The 15,949-nt window shown below is 38.5% G+C and overlaps 1 protein-coding gene across 2 annotated transcripts; it reads left to right on the top strand.

Annotated features, from left to right (window-relative positions):
• The first annotated feature begins 12,124 nt into the window (after positions 1 to 12,124).
• On the top strand, positions 12,125 to 15,673 carry LOC148123458 (leukocyte immunoglobulin-like receptor subfamily B member 4A). 2 transcript variants are annotated; one of them, XM_087909721.1, is made up of 5 exons: positions 12,125 to 12,246; positions 12,389 to 12,424; positions 12,629 to 12,913; positions 13,053 to 13,355; positions 14,928 to 15,672. In XM_087909721.1, exons 1-5 carry the CDS (start codon positions 12,213 to 12,215, stop codon positions 15,071 to 15,073), a joined length of 804 nt encoding a protein of 267 aa, XP_087765847.1. In that variant the 5' UTR covers positions 12,125 to 12,212; the 3' UTR covers positions 15,074 to 15,672. The 2 variants fall into 2 exon arrangements, with proteins under 2 accessions (XP_087765847.1, XP_087765850.1); XM_087909724.1 differs by having other exon boundaries at positions 12,139 to 12,282; positions 14,928 to 15,673.
• The last annotated feature ends 276 nt before the right edge of the window (positions 15,674 to 15,949 follow it).

Below are 15,949 nucleotides of genomic sequence, written 5' to 3'. Positions count from 1 at the left end.
AGCCTTTTAAGCTGGTGAACCAGGATGCCACCATTTTTAAAGAAGCTATGCAAATTTTTGCCACTAAAACTGAATCAGGAAACTTCTTAAAGAAACCATGTCTCTGCTTGCCTCTGGTACAAACAAAGCAAGACGCTCCATTAAACTCTTTTATTGTGTGTCTAGAATTCCTTTCCAAACTCTCTCATGTTTGAAATGGATTTGACATGCTAATCTGTTTGTGGAAACTGCTTGTCCATTTCCCGGCCATTCAGACTCCCTAAATAATCACACAGAAATTTGTATTAATTACAGTACTGTGTGACCAATACCTTAAGTGTATTTCTAGTTAGCTCTTACATCTAGAATTAACCCATTTCTATTAATCAATGTATCGCCACATGGCTGATGGTGGCTACAAGACAACTCCCTGAATCTGTCTTCTTTGTCTTGCTACGTCTTTTCTTGTCTAGCTATATTCTGTTAAGCCATTGGCTGAAAGCAGCTTCTTTATTAACCAAAGACAATGAAACATTAATAATAAAGAGAGGGGAATCCCATATCAGGCTTCAATGAAGATGAGACAATTTTTTAAATGTATATAATGTAACTTGATAATATTCTCTTCAAAACTCATCCAGTTTACCACCCCAACATATCACAATTCTAACAACCTGTTCTCTGTCATATAATGAGTTACAATGAAATCTGGAATACTCATGTTCCCAAACTGAACTGAGAATTCTTTCCCTAAAGTCAAGAACAGCATTAGTTTCATAATAATTTTCTTATTAAGTAGACTACACTTGGGAAATAACTGGTTTTGTAATCCTTGCAAAATCTTTGTATATAATGATATGGTATAGGACATGGGTTACAAGTTCTCTGATCATTATATTACAGGATTCTCAACTCTACCTCATAAAGTCATTCATTTAGTTAAAGTTAGTAACATACCCACGCCCAGTACAATAGTCCTCTCAGCTTTGCATCCACTCCTCAAATCACAAACGCCTCCTTGATTCCAAAATTTCTTTCTTCTATCATTATTTCTTTCATGAGACTTATGGTAGTTCACATATTAGATTGAGTTGTGCAATCACTTTCAAGTATTCACTATTTCTCCCCAAAGCAACCCATTCTATAAAATGGAGAATATTTCTACCTTGTTTCACTTTATATACAGGGATGTCAATACGGACAAGTTTCCTTATTTCTTAAATGAGAAGTGATGAGATTCAATGAATATGGAATCAAAGAATAGTGCACCAAATCAATGAATTTCAGGAAATGATTAAAAGAGTGGCCAATTCCAATGAAAGACACAGGCCATGTGTAAATCTTTCACCCATATCACTTTTATCTCTGAAAACCAGCTCTGAGTCATAAATCAGTGAAGAGAGTCTATTTGAAAAAGAAGAAAGATGGAATGGTAAATATGAAATAGGATAAGAAGGATGAGGAACCCAGGTACTTCTATGAGGCCTCTGCTGTAGGTGATGTGGACAGGCTACACCAACATCACTAAAAGAACAAAGGCTTGAATTAACAGCTTCCATAAGATGCTTGGGGTTCCTAGAAGTTGTACATAGCTTCTACTTTTCTCAGAGACTATGGAATTTTTTACAATTTTGAGCTGAGATTATTATATACCAATCTCTACTAATATGAGGATACTGAGGAACAGTTCTACCTGTATGATGTTGAGACTATCACAACATCCAGAAAACCGGAGTTGAAGACATCTCTGACCAAATGCAGTATGCTTTGGAAAATTAAATGTATGATTTACTCTCAGATCCATGTTAATTCATGTCTGGGAGCTCCTCTTGAAATTCATCTTTAATCCTTCAATTCAGTGACTTCTGGGACCGAAGATAAAATTCATTCTATGTTTGCTACTGACTCTGTTTCTGTTTTCTTCTCCCAGGCTGTGCTTCAGCTCTGAAAGTAGATATCCTCCTAGTGCTTTTATGAAGAATGAAAAAAGAATATCAAAATTAGTGTCCATACTTGATGCCTAGAATACACACAAAGTAGCTGGGCTTATGGGAGATGGAAGTCAGTAGATTCAGCACAACATAGTGTCTAAGGGTTGCTTCATTCTGGGCCTTATGTTTTTCTTTTTTGTCCATTCATTGTGTGTTCTTGACCATTTAAATTATTTATACCTTTGATTTGCTTCATTTTTTTTAATTTATAAAAGTTTCCACTTCTGCGCCTCCTCCCAATACCCTCCCACTCCCTCTCATACTCCCTCTCCAGCCCTAAGAGCAGTCAGGGTTTCCTGCCCTGTGGAAAGTTCAAGTTCATCCCCCGTCCCTCCAGGTCCAGGAAAGTGAGCATCCAAACAGACTAGGATCCCAAAAAGCAAGTACATGTAGAGGAAACAAGTTCCAGTGCCATTATCAATGACTTCTCAGACAGTCTCCATACCGGCAACATTCAGTGAATCCGGTTTGATCACATGCTCGTACAGTCCCAGTCCAGCTGGCCTTGGTGAGCTCTCATTAGATCAGTTCCCTTGTGTCAGTGGGTGAGTGTACTCCTCACGGTCCTGCCTTCCTTGTTCATGTTCTCCCTCCTTCTGCTTCTCATTTGGACCTTGGGGGCTCAGTCCAGTGCTCCAATGTGGGTCTCTGTCTCAATCTCCATCCATCATTGGATGAAGGTTCCCTCTGATCCTGCCTTCCTTGCTCACATTCTCCCTTCTTCTGCTTCTCATTTGGACCTAGGGAGTTAAGTCCAGTGTTCCAATGTGGGTCTCTGTCTCTATCTCCATCCATCGCTAGATGAAGGTTCTATGGTGATATGCAAAATATTCATCAGTATGGCTATGGGCCAAGACCAGTTCAGGCACCCTCTCCTCTGCTGTCCAGGGAACAATCTGGGGATCTCTCCTTGGACCTGGGAACCCCTCTAGAATCAAGTCTCTTGTAAACCCTAAAATGGCTCCCTTGGTTGAGATATATACTTCCCTGCTCCTATGTCCATTCTTCCTACCTTCTCCCATCTCAATCCCCCAAGCTTTCCCCAATCCTCCCCTACTCCCCTCTCTCTAACCCTCTCCCCTTTCACTCTACCCCCTCCCCCATACACACAAGGTTGCCTGACACTCTTGTCTACTTCCAATATCCAGGAGGATAACTACATGATTTTCTTCAGGTTCACCTTTGTATTTAGATTCTCTAGGATCACAACCAATAGTCTCAAAGATCTTTAATTATGGCTAGAATCCAGTTATGAGTGAGTACATACCATATTCCTCTTTTTGCGTCTGGGTTACCTCATTAAGTAAAGCGTTTTCTATTTCCATCCATTTGCATGCAAAATTCAAGATGTCATTGTTGTTTTACCGCTGAGTAAAACTCTAATGTGTTTATCTTCCACACCTTTTTTAACCATTCTTCTATTGAGGGGCACCTAGGTTGTTTCCAGGTTCTGGCTATTACAAATAGTACTGCTATGAACATAGTTGAACAACTGCTTTTGTGGTATGATAGGGCATCTCTTGGGTATATTTCCAAGAGTGGAATTGCTGGGTCTTGAGGGAGGTTGACTCCCAATTTCCTGAGAAACTGCCACACTGATTTCCACAGTGGCTGCACACGTGTGCATTCCCACCAACAATGGATGAGTGTTCCCCTCACCCCACATCCTCTCCAGCATAGGCTATCATTGGTGTTTTTTACTTTAGCTAATCTGACCAGTGTAAAATGATATCTCATAGTTTTTTTGATTTGCATATCCCTGATCCCTAAGGAGGTTGAGCATGACCTTAAATGTCTTTTGGCCATTTGAAATTCTTCTGTTGAGAATTCTCTGTTCAGATCAGTACCCCATTTTTTGATTGGGTTAATTAGAGTTTTAGTGTCTAGTTTCTTGAGGTCTTTGGATATTTTGGTGATCAGACCTTTGTCTGAAGAAGGGTTTGTGAAGATCTTCTCCCAGTCAGAAGGTAGCCTTTTTGTCTTACAGATGGTGTCCTTTGCTTTACAGAAGCTTCTCAGTGTCAGGAGGTCCCATTTATTCATTGATTCTCTTATTTTCTGTGCTACTGGGGTTCTACCTAAGAAGTGGTCTCCTGTGCCTATGTCTTGTAGACTGCTTCCCACTTTCTCTTCTATCAGGTTCAAAGTGGTCAGATTAATGTTGAGGTCTTTAATCCATTTGGACTTGAGTTTTGTGCTTGGTGATAGATATGGATCTACTTTCATTCTCCTATAGGTTGACATCCAGTTATGCCAGCACCATTTGTTAAAGATGCTTTCCTTCTTCCATTGCATACCTTTAGCTCCCTTGTCAAAAATCAAGTGTTCATAGGTTTGTGGGTTAATATCTGGGTTTTCTATTCAATTCCATAAGTTGACTTCTCTGTTCTTATGCCAATACCAAGCTGTTTTCAATACTGTAGCTCTGTAATAGAGTTTGAAGTTAGGGATGGTTATAAGTCCAGAAGTTCCTTTATTATGTAAGATTGTTCTGGCTATCCTGAGTTTTTTGTTTTCCCATATAAACTTGATTATTGTTCTCCCAAGGTCTGTGAAGAAGTTTGATGGGATTTTGATGGGGATTGCATTGAATCTATAGATTGCTTTTGGTAGAATTGCCATTTTAACTAATGCAATCCAAGAGCAGGGGAGATCTTTCCATTTTCTGGTATCCTCTTCAATTTCTTTCTTCAAAGACTTAAAGTTCTTGTCAAATAGGTCTTTCACTTCCTTGGTTAGAGTTATCCCAAGATATTTTATCCTATTTGTGGCTATCGTGAAAGGTGAAGTTTCTCTGATTTCCCTCCCTGCTTCTTTATCCTTTGTGTATAGGAGGGACACTGATTTTTTGGAGTTGATCTTGTACCCGGCCACATTACTAAAGGTGTTTATCAGCTGTAGGAGTTCTTTGGTAGAGTTTTTGGGGTCGCTTATGTACACTATCATATCATCTGCAAATAATGAGAGTTTAACTTCTTCCTTTCCAATTCGAATCCCCTTGATCCTCTTATGTTGTCGTATTGCTATTGCTAGAACTTCAAGCACTATATTGAAGAGGTAATGGGGAGAGTGGACAGCCTTGTCGTGTTTCTGAGTTCAGTGGAATGGCTTTGAGTGTCTCTCCATTCAGTTTGATGTTAGCTGTATATAGCTTTTATTATATTTAGGTATGATCCTTGTATTCCCAATGTCTTCAACACCTTTATCATAAAGGAATGCTGAATTTTCTCAAATGCTTTTTCAGCTTCTAATGAAATGACCATATTTTTTTCAGTTTATTTATATGATGGATTACATTGATAGATTTGCATATGTTGAACCAGCCCTGCAACACTGGGATGAAGCCTATTTGATCATAATGGATAATTATTCTAATCTGTTCTTGGATTCGGTTTGCCAGGATTTTGTTGAGAATTTTTGCGTCGATGTTCATGAGTGAGATTGGCCTGTAATTCCCTTTCTTGGTTGTGTCTTTATGTGGTTTTGGTATCAGGGTAACTGTAGCTTCATAAAAAGAATTTGGCAATGACTCTTCTGTTTTTTATATTGTGAAATACACTAAGGAGTATAAGTATTAGCACTTCTTGTAAGTTCTGGTAGAATTCTGCATTGAAACCATCTGGTCCTGGACTTTTTTTGGTCTGTAGGTTTTTAATAACAGCTTCTAATTCTTTGCGACTAACAGGTCTATTTAGATTGTTCTCCTGGTCTTGATTTAACTTTGGCCAATGGTACTTATCTAAAAATCAGTCCATTTCTTGTACATTTTCCAACTTTGTGTCATATAAGCTGTCGTAGTAAGATCTAATGATTCTCTGAATTTCTGATCTTATTAATTTGAGTGTTCTCTCTCTGCCGTTTGATTAGTTTGGCTAGGGGTTTGTCAATCTTGTTGATTTTCTCTAAGAACCACCTTTTTGTTTCATTGATTCTTTGGATTGTTTTCTGTGTTTCTATTTTGTTGATTTCAGCCCTCAGTTTGATTATTTCCAGTCTTCTGCTCCTCCTGGGTGAGTCTGCTTCTTTTTTTTCTAGAGCGTTCAGGTGTGCTGTTAAGTCTCCAATGTGTGCTTTCTACATTTTCTTTAATTGGGCACTTTGTGCTATGCACTTTCCTCTTAGCATGGCTTTCATTGTGTCTTATAGGTTTGAGTATGTTCTGTCTTTATTTTCGTTAAATTCAAGGAAGATTTTAATTTCTTTCTTTATTTCTTCCTTGACCGAGGGGTGATTCAGTAGTTGACTGTTCAGCTTCCATGAGTTTGTAGGCTTTCTGGTGTTAGAATTGTTATTGAATTCTAACTTTATTCCATGGTGATCCGACAAGACACAGGTGGTTACTAATATGTTTTTTGTATCTGTGGAAGTTTGCTTTGTTACCGAGTATGTGGTCAATTTTTGAGAAGGTTCCATAAGCTGCAGATAAGAAGGTATATTCTTTCCTTTTTGGGTAGAATGTTCTATAGATATCTGTTAAGTATATTTGATTCATTACTTCTATTAATTCTCTTATTTCTCTGTTGGGTTTCTGTCTGATTGACCTGTCCATTGGTGAGAGAGGTGTGTTGACGTCTCCTACTATTAGTGTGTGTGGTTTGACGACTGCCTTGAGTTCTAAAAGTTTTTCTTTTACATAAGTGCGTGCTTTTATATTAAGGGCATAGATATTCAGGATTGAGACTTCCTCCTGATGAATTGTTCCTGTTATGAGTATAAAATGATCGTCTCCATCTCTTCTGATTGATTTTAGTTTGAAGTCAATTTTGTTGAAAATTAGAATGGCCACACCCACTTGTTTCTCATGTCCATTTATTTGAAAAACTTTTTCCCTATCCTTTACTCTGAGTAGATGTCTGTCTTTGTGGTTGAGATGTGCTTCTTGTAAACAGCAGAATGATGGATCCTGTTTTCGTATCCAATCTCTTAATCTGTGCCTTTTTATAGGTGAGCTGAGTCCATTAATATTAAGTGATATTAATGACCAGTGGTTGTTGACTCCGGTTATTATTTTATTTATTTATTTATTTTTTGTGTAGTAGAGTTTGTGTGTTTCCCTTCTTTCAGTTGTGCTTGTGAAGGGTCGCTAGATGTCTGAATTACTGTAGGCAGTGTTGGCAATGTTGGATTCATTGGGTTGCGATTTTCCTTCTATTATTTTCTGTAAGGCTGGATTTGTGGCTATGAATTGTTTAAATTTGTTTTTATCCTGGAGTATTTTGATTTCTCCATTAATAGTGAACAATGGCTTGGCTGGTTATAGTAGTTTGGGTTTGCATCCATGGTCTCTTAGTTTCTGCAGTACCTCTATCCAGCTCCTTCTGGCTTTCATAGTTTCCATAGAGAAGTCTGGATGTAAGTCTGATAGGTTTATCATTATAAGTTACTTGACCTTTTTCCTTTGCAGCTCTTAATATTCTTTCTTTAATCTGTATGTTTTGTGTTTTGATTATTATATGGCAAGGGGATTTTTTTTGATCCAGTCTATTCGGTGTTCTGTATGCTTCTTGAACCTTCATAGGAATATCATTCTTTAGGTTGGGAAAGTTTTCTTCTATAATTTTGTTGAATATATTTTCTGGGACTTTGATCTGCAATTCTTTTTCTTCTTCAATTCTTACTATTCTTAGATTTGTTTTTTTTATTGTGTCCCAGATTTCTTGAATGTTTTGTGATGAGAATTTGTTGGATTTGCCGTTTTCTTTGATCAGAGTTTTTATTTTCTCTATGGAATCTTCAGAATCTGAGATTCGTTCTTCTATCTCTTGTATTCTATTGGTTATGCTTGATTCTGTAGTCTCTGTTCGTTTACCTAGATTTTCCATATCCAGCCTGTTCTCGGTTTGTGTTTTCTTCATTGCCTCCATTTCAGTTTTCAATTCTTGAACTGTTTCCATGACCTGTTTGATTGCTTTCTCTTGGTTTCCCAGGGTATCATTTACGGATTTACTCATTTCTTCAAACTTTTTATTATACTTCTCATCCATTTCTTTACTCATGTCTTCAAACTTTTTGTTATACCTCTCATCCAATTCTTTAAGGGAGTTTTTCATATCCTGTTTAAGGTACTCTATTGCTTTCATAATGGCACTTTTTTCCACTTCTTCTGGATTAAGGTGTTCAAGTTTTTCTATTGTAGGGTTGCTAGGAGCTGTTGTTTTCATGTTGTTTTTCAGATTGTTGGAGGAGTTCTTGCCTTGGTGTCTGCCCATCTCTTCGTTCAAATCCTCTCTATTGGATCTTCTAATACTGGGTCAGGTTCCCTTGTTGGGCAGCGACTTCACTGACAGAAGGCCTACCTTTCCTCAGGCAGGCTATGGAAGCACAGGAACTGCCTCCTGCTGGGTGCACTTACAGCCCAGGCCCAGCTTGTAAGGCAGCTGAGCTGGGGAAATTTTATGGCCCAAGGGGGAAGGGAGGAATAGAGTAAGGGATACCTGGGTGAAACCTGGGATGGCAGGCGGGAGAGCTTAGCAGGGTGGAGCCACCCCTGCAGGGTGACCAGGGAGTCAAGGGGGTTGGGGAATGTCTGAACTACTCCTTGCCGGACATCTGCTGTGGGCCAGGAACAAACTCACCCCTCCGATGGATGTCTGCTAAAGGATCAGTGCCTGTTGCTGGCCAGGAATTTTGCTGAGCTGACACAGGGCCTACCTATCCTCAGGCAGGCTATTGAAACTGGGGAACTCCCTCCTGCCGGGTTGCGCTTACAGCCCAGACCCAGTGAGCAAGGCAGCTGAGCTGGGGAAATTTTATGGCCCCAGAGGGAAGGGAGGAATAGAGGAAGGTGATTTGCTTCATTTTTGCAATGCAACAAATATTTTAATCTTTTATGGGATAAAAAGTAATTATATTAAAGATGCACAAAGGGTATTAAATAATTCAATATCATGAATATATCTCAACACATACATGTATCATTCCATTTAAGTGTGGACACTTAAAATCTGTTCTAGTGTTATTGTGCATTATGTATTGCAGGTTTTACAATAGATTTCAGAAGTATGTTTTTCCTGTTGAGTCATACTTACAGTTTCTGGGCAACTTCTTCATAGTGTGTCAACAAACGTGAGCCCACAGCATGAGATTATGTTCTTTATCTTCGTGTTCTCAAGTGTTTGGTGTCTTTAGGCTGCACACAAATGTTTTTCTTCTCTGCATTAGTCTTACTTAACTTTGGAAGGTAGCTGAACAAACAAGTCAGAGTAACACATGGCCAGTTTATCTGTGGAAACAATTGTATGTGTAGAGGAAAGGCATAAATCTTAGAGGAAGGGCCAGAAGTGGAGACAGTTGTATATGACATAGTAAGAAATATGTATGAATTTTCTTAAAGGTAAAGTAAAAAGGCAAGTATCATTGAAATGGTTCCTTCCCTGGTATGTTATCTGTTTCCATAAAATCTGCAAACAAAATTCCAGAAACCAGTTCTAGGAATATTGATTTATTTTTATATAAACTTTGTTTGATTTATTTGAGGTTTTGCCAGTTTTATATCAAAATAACAGGTTCAGTTTTAATCTGTGTTTTGTCATCATCATTGGTTCTTTATTATTTTTCTTATTTTCACATACTATTATTTTTTCTTAGGGCTTGTTAGCCTCATGCACTATTCCATTACATACATACACATATAAAAAGTTCATAGTTGGCCATGAACAAAAATGTTATCATGTGTCATTTACACATTTACAAATCCTCTTAATTATATCTCTTAATGCCAATTTTACAATTATATAATTATTCTTTCAGATCTTTGTGCAGGAAAATGAGGTATGTTGCCCAGAAAATATAAAGAAAGACATGAAATTAATTGTTACATCTATTTTGTTTTCAATTTACATGAATTGTACTCACTGATGACATGTAAATCATATTTTTCCTTCTCTATACATAAAACAAAACAATTGGACCAAAGGTGAAGCAACTTTGTGAGGTCTGAGGATGCCTTGGTGACAGTGGGGTCCTTAGAGAGTTTTCATGATGAGTTTCAACATAGCTTCTGTGTTAAAGAGCATCGATTAATATTGCAGAAGATTCCAGTTCAGTTATAATCATCTTGTCTATCTTTAATGCCAGTTTAAGGGTATCAAACATTTCTGACATCTTCGAGCACCTTTACGCACAGAACACATACAAGGACACACACACACACACACAGATGAACAAAAGAGAGAGTGTGTATGTGTGAAAAAATGAAATAAATCTTTAAAAAGATACATAAACTCAGGATGTGTTCTTAAGTATGTATTATGACCTAGAAATGAAACATAGAAAGTAAATAAAGATTACCTATTTCAAATACAGCTTGATCATACAACCCAAATGTTTATAGACACAAAACTTGTTTTCCAAGAAGATGATAGTTACAAGAATAATTCTCAACCAGACTTATGACTTAAATCAGAACAAATGAAAATTCTAATGATCTAGAAGAAATGTAATTGGAAGGAAGATTGGCTTGGAAAATTTCAGGAGGTGTTGAAAGAAGAGAGACTGGGACAGCGGTCTGATCACCAAAATATACAAAGAACTCAAAAAAATTGTCATCAAAAGAATAAATAATACACTAAAAAATGGAGTACAGACCTAAACAGATTCTCAACAGAGGAATCTAAAATGGCTGAAAGACACATAAGGAATCTTTCAACATCCATAGTCATCAGAGAAATGCAAATCAAAACAACTCTGAGATTCCATCTTACACCTGGAAGAATGGTCAAGATCAAAAAACACTGATGACAACTTCTTCTGTAGAGGTTGTGGGTTAAAGGGAACAACACTTCTGCATTGCTGGTGAGAGTGCAAGCTGGTACAGCTCCTGTGAATGTCAGTGTGGCAATTTCTCAGAAAATTAGGAGACAACCTTCATTAAGACCCAGCAAAACCACTTTTGGGTATATATCTAAAGAATGCTCAACTGTGCCACAAAAACATGTGCTCAACTATGTTCATAGCAGCATTGTTTGTCATAGCCAGAACCAGGAAACAATCTATTTGTCCCTCGACTAAAGAATGGAGAAGGAAAATGTGGTACATTTACACAATGGAGTACTACACAGCACAAAAAATAATGACATCTTGAATTTTGCAGGAAAAATGGATGAAGCTAGAAAACATCATTTTGAGTGAGGTAACCCAAACACAGGAAGAAAATTATCACGTGTACTCACTCATGAGTGGTTTTTAAGCATAAAACAAAGAAAACCAGCCCACACATCACAATCTCTGAGAACTTAGACAACGATGAGGACTCTCAGAGAGACATACATAGATCTAATCTACATGGAAAGTAGAAAAAGACAAGATCTCCTAAGTAAATTGGGAGCATGGGGACCTTGGAAGAGGGTTGAAGGGGAGGGGAGAGGCAAGCCAGGGAGCAGAGAAAAATGTAAAGCTCAATAAAAATAAATTTAAAAAGAAGAAAAAACAGTCACCAAAGTTGAAATGGGAAATGAAAAATTCCTCTTCCAAGCATAATAATAGAACCAAAGTGTCTAAATCGTATGCCAAGAATCAGAACTTATTATTTCTGGTGCCAGAGAATACTTAAGTGTCTAAGAGGATGATTTAAGCCAGATGATCTCAGCACAATAGTAACATCTATATTCAAACAAGTAGGCGAAAGAGTCAGTCTCACAGAAGCAAATAAGAAGAAATAGAATTGGAAAATGCTCATCCTTGGCTGCAGTAAATCAGAACATTGTGATGAAAGATGTGAAAGTCCATAGGAGCTGAGGGAGGAAAGAGAGCAGAGTCTGCTCCTAACCCTGCATTAAGGAATATCTGACGTGAGGCTATGGAGCCACCTTGAGTTTATGGCCTCACACTGCAATATCATAAATGAGTCTTTCCTTAGAACACTGTGCTGAATTTGACCAACATCACTTTTGAACATTTGGGATCTGAAATTGTTTCTCTTTGCAATTGTTGCTCTTTGTAAAATGACATGCTGGGACATGTGGATATTCAGTCGCTGGCTTAGAAAACACACAGGACAGGAGGAAATCTGTGAAGAATAGAGAAAAACTCAGGTTTTTATAAAAGACTTTTCAGAGACTTGGGTATTTGACCAAACGCCTGTGCTGGGGTAATAGAGAAGTTCCCCTTTTGGTGATAGTAATGACGTGGCAAACACATTTCAGGAAGCATCTGCCCTCAGAATAAAAACAGCTTGTCTGATGGTTCTACAGAGCCTGGCCAGACAGCCCAGGAGCACAAGCAAGAAATATAACAAGACTCACCATGACCCTGATGCTCAGAATGCTGTTGTGCCTTGGTGAGATATGAAGAGGGAGAGTAGACACTCAAGTCTGTAAGGAACCCTACTTCAAAGCCAAATCTGTTTTCATATGGAGAGACAAGGGGATTCAGTCCAACTCTCAGATTAAATAAAACACTCAAAGAGACTTTTCTTCCAGGTCTGAGTATGGTACACAAGACTACAGTGCTGGCAGGTGAGTGTCCTCATCCATTCCAAGATTTTATTCCTCATTCTGAAAATCAGAAATTACTTTTTCTGCCATCTGGGTCAACTCTTTGTGATGCGCTTAAAGAAAAGAGTATGTGGATAATGCTGTAATTTCTGTGAATGTTCTCTATTAAGACCTGGGGTCTGAGCAGGAGAACATACTGGGACTCAGCCTTTGATTTTCTTTCAGGAACCCTCCAAAAGCCTACCATCTGGGCTGAGCCTGGCCTTGTGATTGCTCAACATATGCCAGTGATTATTTGGTGTCAGGGGTCCTGGGAGGCCCAGGAGTACTATATGCATAAAGAGGGAAGCATAGATCCTTGGGACAGACAGTTCCCTCTGGAACAGAAGAACAAGGCTAAGTTCCACATTGAACACATGTCAAAGGCCTTTGCAGGGATATACAAGTGTTACTATAAGAGTCCTGCTGGCTTGTCAGAGCACAGTGACACCCTTGTGCTAGTTCAAACAGGTGAGTGGAGACTAAGGGGTGCCAATAAATCTCTTATCTCAAGAGTTCTACTCTCCAGGGGAACTTCTCTCAGAGCCCAAACCTGCAGGGCAAAGTAGGTAGCTTGAATTCATTTCATACACTGCCCCTTGTATTCTAGGAGCCTATGAAAAACCAAGCCTGTATGTCTGGCCCAGCCCTGCTGTAACTTCAGGAGAGTGCATAACCATGCAGTGTATCTCATCACTGGGATTTGACAGATTCATTCTGATCCAGGAAGGAAAACATAACCACTCATTGACCCTGGACTCACAGCAACTAACCGAGATGCTATTTCAGGCTCATTTTGTTCTGGGCTCTGTGACTGCCAACCACAATGGGACATTCAGATGCTATGGCTGTTTTTGGAATAATACTCAGATGTGGTCAACATCAAGTAATCCCCTTGATATTCAAGTCTCAGGTAAGGACCCTAACCCAGCCTTTCTTAAGGTAAATGGTAACTCATATCTTCTCTAAGAAGGGCTCTGGCCTAGAATAAGAGTCAGAAAACCCAAAGTAAGAAAACTCCTAAGTTCAAAAGTCTTTCACATCTCATAGAAAAAAAATTAGCATCCCCTGATGCAGGTGTTGCCCTCCATGGCTCATTGGAATTCAGAAAATTTAGGAGAGTTTAAGGGGAATACACATTTGATAAAGTGACAAGGTGTTGTCTCTGTACTAGTTATGCTTCTATTTTCGTGATAAAACATCATATTCTGAAGGAACTTGTGAAGGATAGGGTTTATTCCATCTGGTAGCTTACAAGCAGGCACTCAAGACAAGAAAAGAGAGATCTGTTCAATCATCCTCATCAACTTAGAACATGGAATCCAATACAGGCTGCCTATGCATGCTTCAGCATTTCCATGGCATAAATTTTATTCCTTTTTTACTCAAGACAGAAACTGAAATAGAGGTTATAGAAGAGCCCTGCTTACCCTGGAGTGGCTTGTTCAACCTGTTTTCTTATACCTTCTAGGTCTAACTACCCAAAGTTAGAACCACACACAATGGACTTGGCCTTTCCATTTCAATTATCAGTCAATCAGAAAAATTCCCCAACAGACTTGCTGACTGGCTAATATAATGAAGGCATTTTTTTCCATTAAAGTGTGTCTTCCCTGATGACTCTAGCTTGTATCAAGTTAGCAAAACCTAATGAGAACAGTCTGGAGTGGTTCTTAACTCTCCTCTTAACTTCATTTCCTAAAAGTTATTGATCCAATATCACAGAAACACCTTGTCACAAAAGCACTTACCTAATCAAGAAATTCTGAATACTTCAGAATATCAATTATCCATCTATATTTAGTTATAAAGTTAGCCATGCCTGGGTGGGGTTATACTGTGATCTTGATGGATATCCAAGAACACAGAGGCACAATATTTAGTCTGCAAGAGGGTGATAGTCAGTTAGAAGGGCTTAAGGTTAAAATTGAGATAGAAATTGACAGCCATAATCAAGGGCTGGGAACTCTCCATGCAATCCTTCCAGAAACCAAGGACCAGTTTCCCAACTCCACTGAGAATGGTAAGTGAGAGATTTCCTAGGAAGTGGGTACAACATTATGTGAGATCATTATGAGTTGGTAAAACCTCTGCTGAAATTGGAAAACTTGGGAAAGTGGACGTGATCCCCACTTAGAAGCAGCAGAAAACATTTTTACATGATCTTCAGGATAAGGTGCCATAAAAATAACATATATTTATAAAAAAGATAAGAATTATTCAAAGAACAAGAAGCCAAGAGAAATGCCTCAACTCTCTTTAGTCCTTTATCTAATATACCCAAACTATTTGCTTCTCTGGGGGAACCTCGGGCCATGAGAACATGAAAAAGAGTGAACATGTAAGAATCAGGTGAGATGGAGAACTCTAGATTAGAGATAGACACAAATGTTGTAGTTCTTTCAAGGAGATGGGGCACTGAGTACATAGTCATTTATTCTGAGAAGTTTTGGTATGAGCTGACTTCTTTGACCTCTTTCTGCAGAACCCTCAGCATCACAGTACGAAGGTCACACAATTGCAAACCTCATCCAGATGGTTGTGGCTGCCTTGGCTCTAGTGACTCTAGTGATTCTTCTGTTAGAAGCTTGGCACAGCAAGAAAGTTGAAAAACATGTAACCAGGAGATAAACAAAAACATCCATTAGGTTGTGCAGACCATGGGAAATAGATCTTATTTCCCATACAAGAAAGTAATTATTGTAAAGAAAGCTGGCACTCTCTCCATACCTCTTCAATATAGTGCTTGAAGTTCTAGCAATAGCAATAAGACAACATAAGGAGATCAAGGGGATTCGAATTGGAAAGGATGAAGTTAAACTTTCGTTATTTGCTGACGATATGATAGTTTACATAAGTGACCCCAAAAACTCTACCAAAGAACTCCTACAGCTGATAAACACCTTTAGTAACGTGGCAGGATACAAGATCAACTCCAAAAAATCAGTGGCCCTCCTATACACAAAGGATAAAGAAGCAGAGAGGGAAATCAGAGAAGCATCACCTTTCATGATAGCCACAAATAGCATAAAATATCTTGGGGTTACTCTAACCAAGGAAGTGAAAGACCTATTTGACAAAAACTTTAAGTCTTTGAAGAAAGAAATTGAGGAGGATACCAGAAAATAGAAAGACCTCCCCTGCTCTTGGATTGGGAGAATCAACATAGTAAAAATGGCAATTCTACCAAAAGCAATCTATAGATTCAATGCAATCCCCATCAAAATCCCATCAAACTTCTTCACAGACCTTGAGAGAACAATAATCAAGTTTATATGGCAAAACAAAAAACCCAGGATAGCCAAAACAATCTTATATAATAAAAGAACTTCTGGAGGCATTACCATCCCTGACTTCAAACTCTATTATAGAGCTACAGTATTGAAAACAGCTTGGTATTGGCATAAGAACAGAGAAGTCGACCTATGGAATCGAATAGAAGACCCAGATATTAACCCACAAACTTATGAACACCTAATTTTCGACAAGGGAGCTAAAGGTATACAA

The sequence above is a fragment of the Myodes glareolus genome, chromosome 1, assembly GCF_982192425.1.
Source record: "Myodes glareolus chromosome 1, mMyoGla1.1, whole genome shotgun sequence".
In the NCBI taxonomy this organism is placed as follows: Eukaryota; Metazoa; Chordata; class Mammalia; order Rodentia; family Cricetidae; genus Myodes; species Myodes glareolus.
The sequence above is the reverse complement of the archived record's forward strand: the minus strand, read 5'-3'. Positions and strand labels throughout refer to the sequence as shown.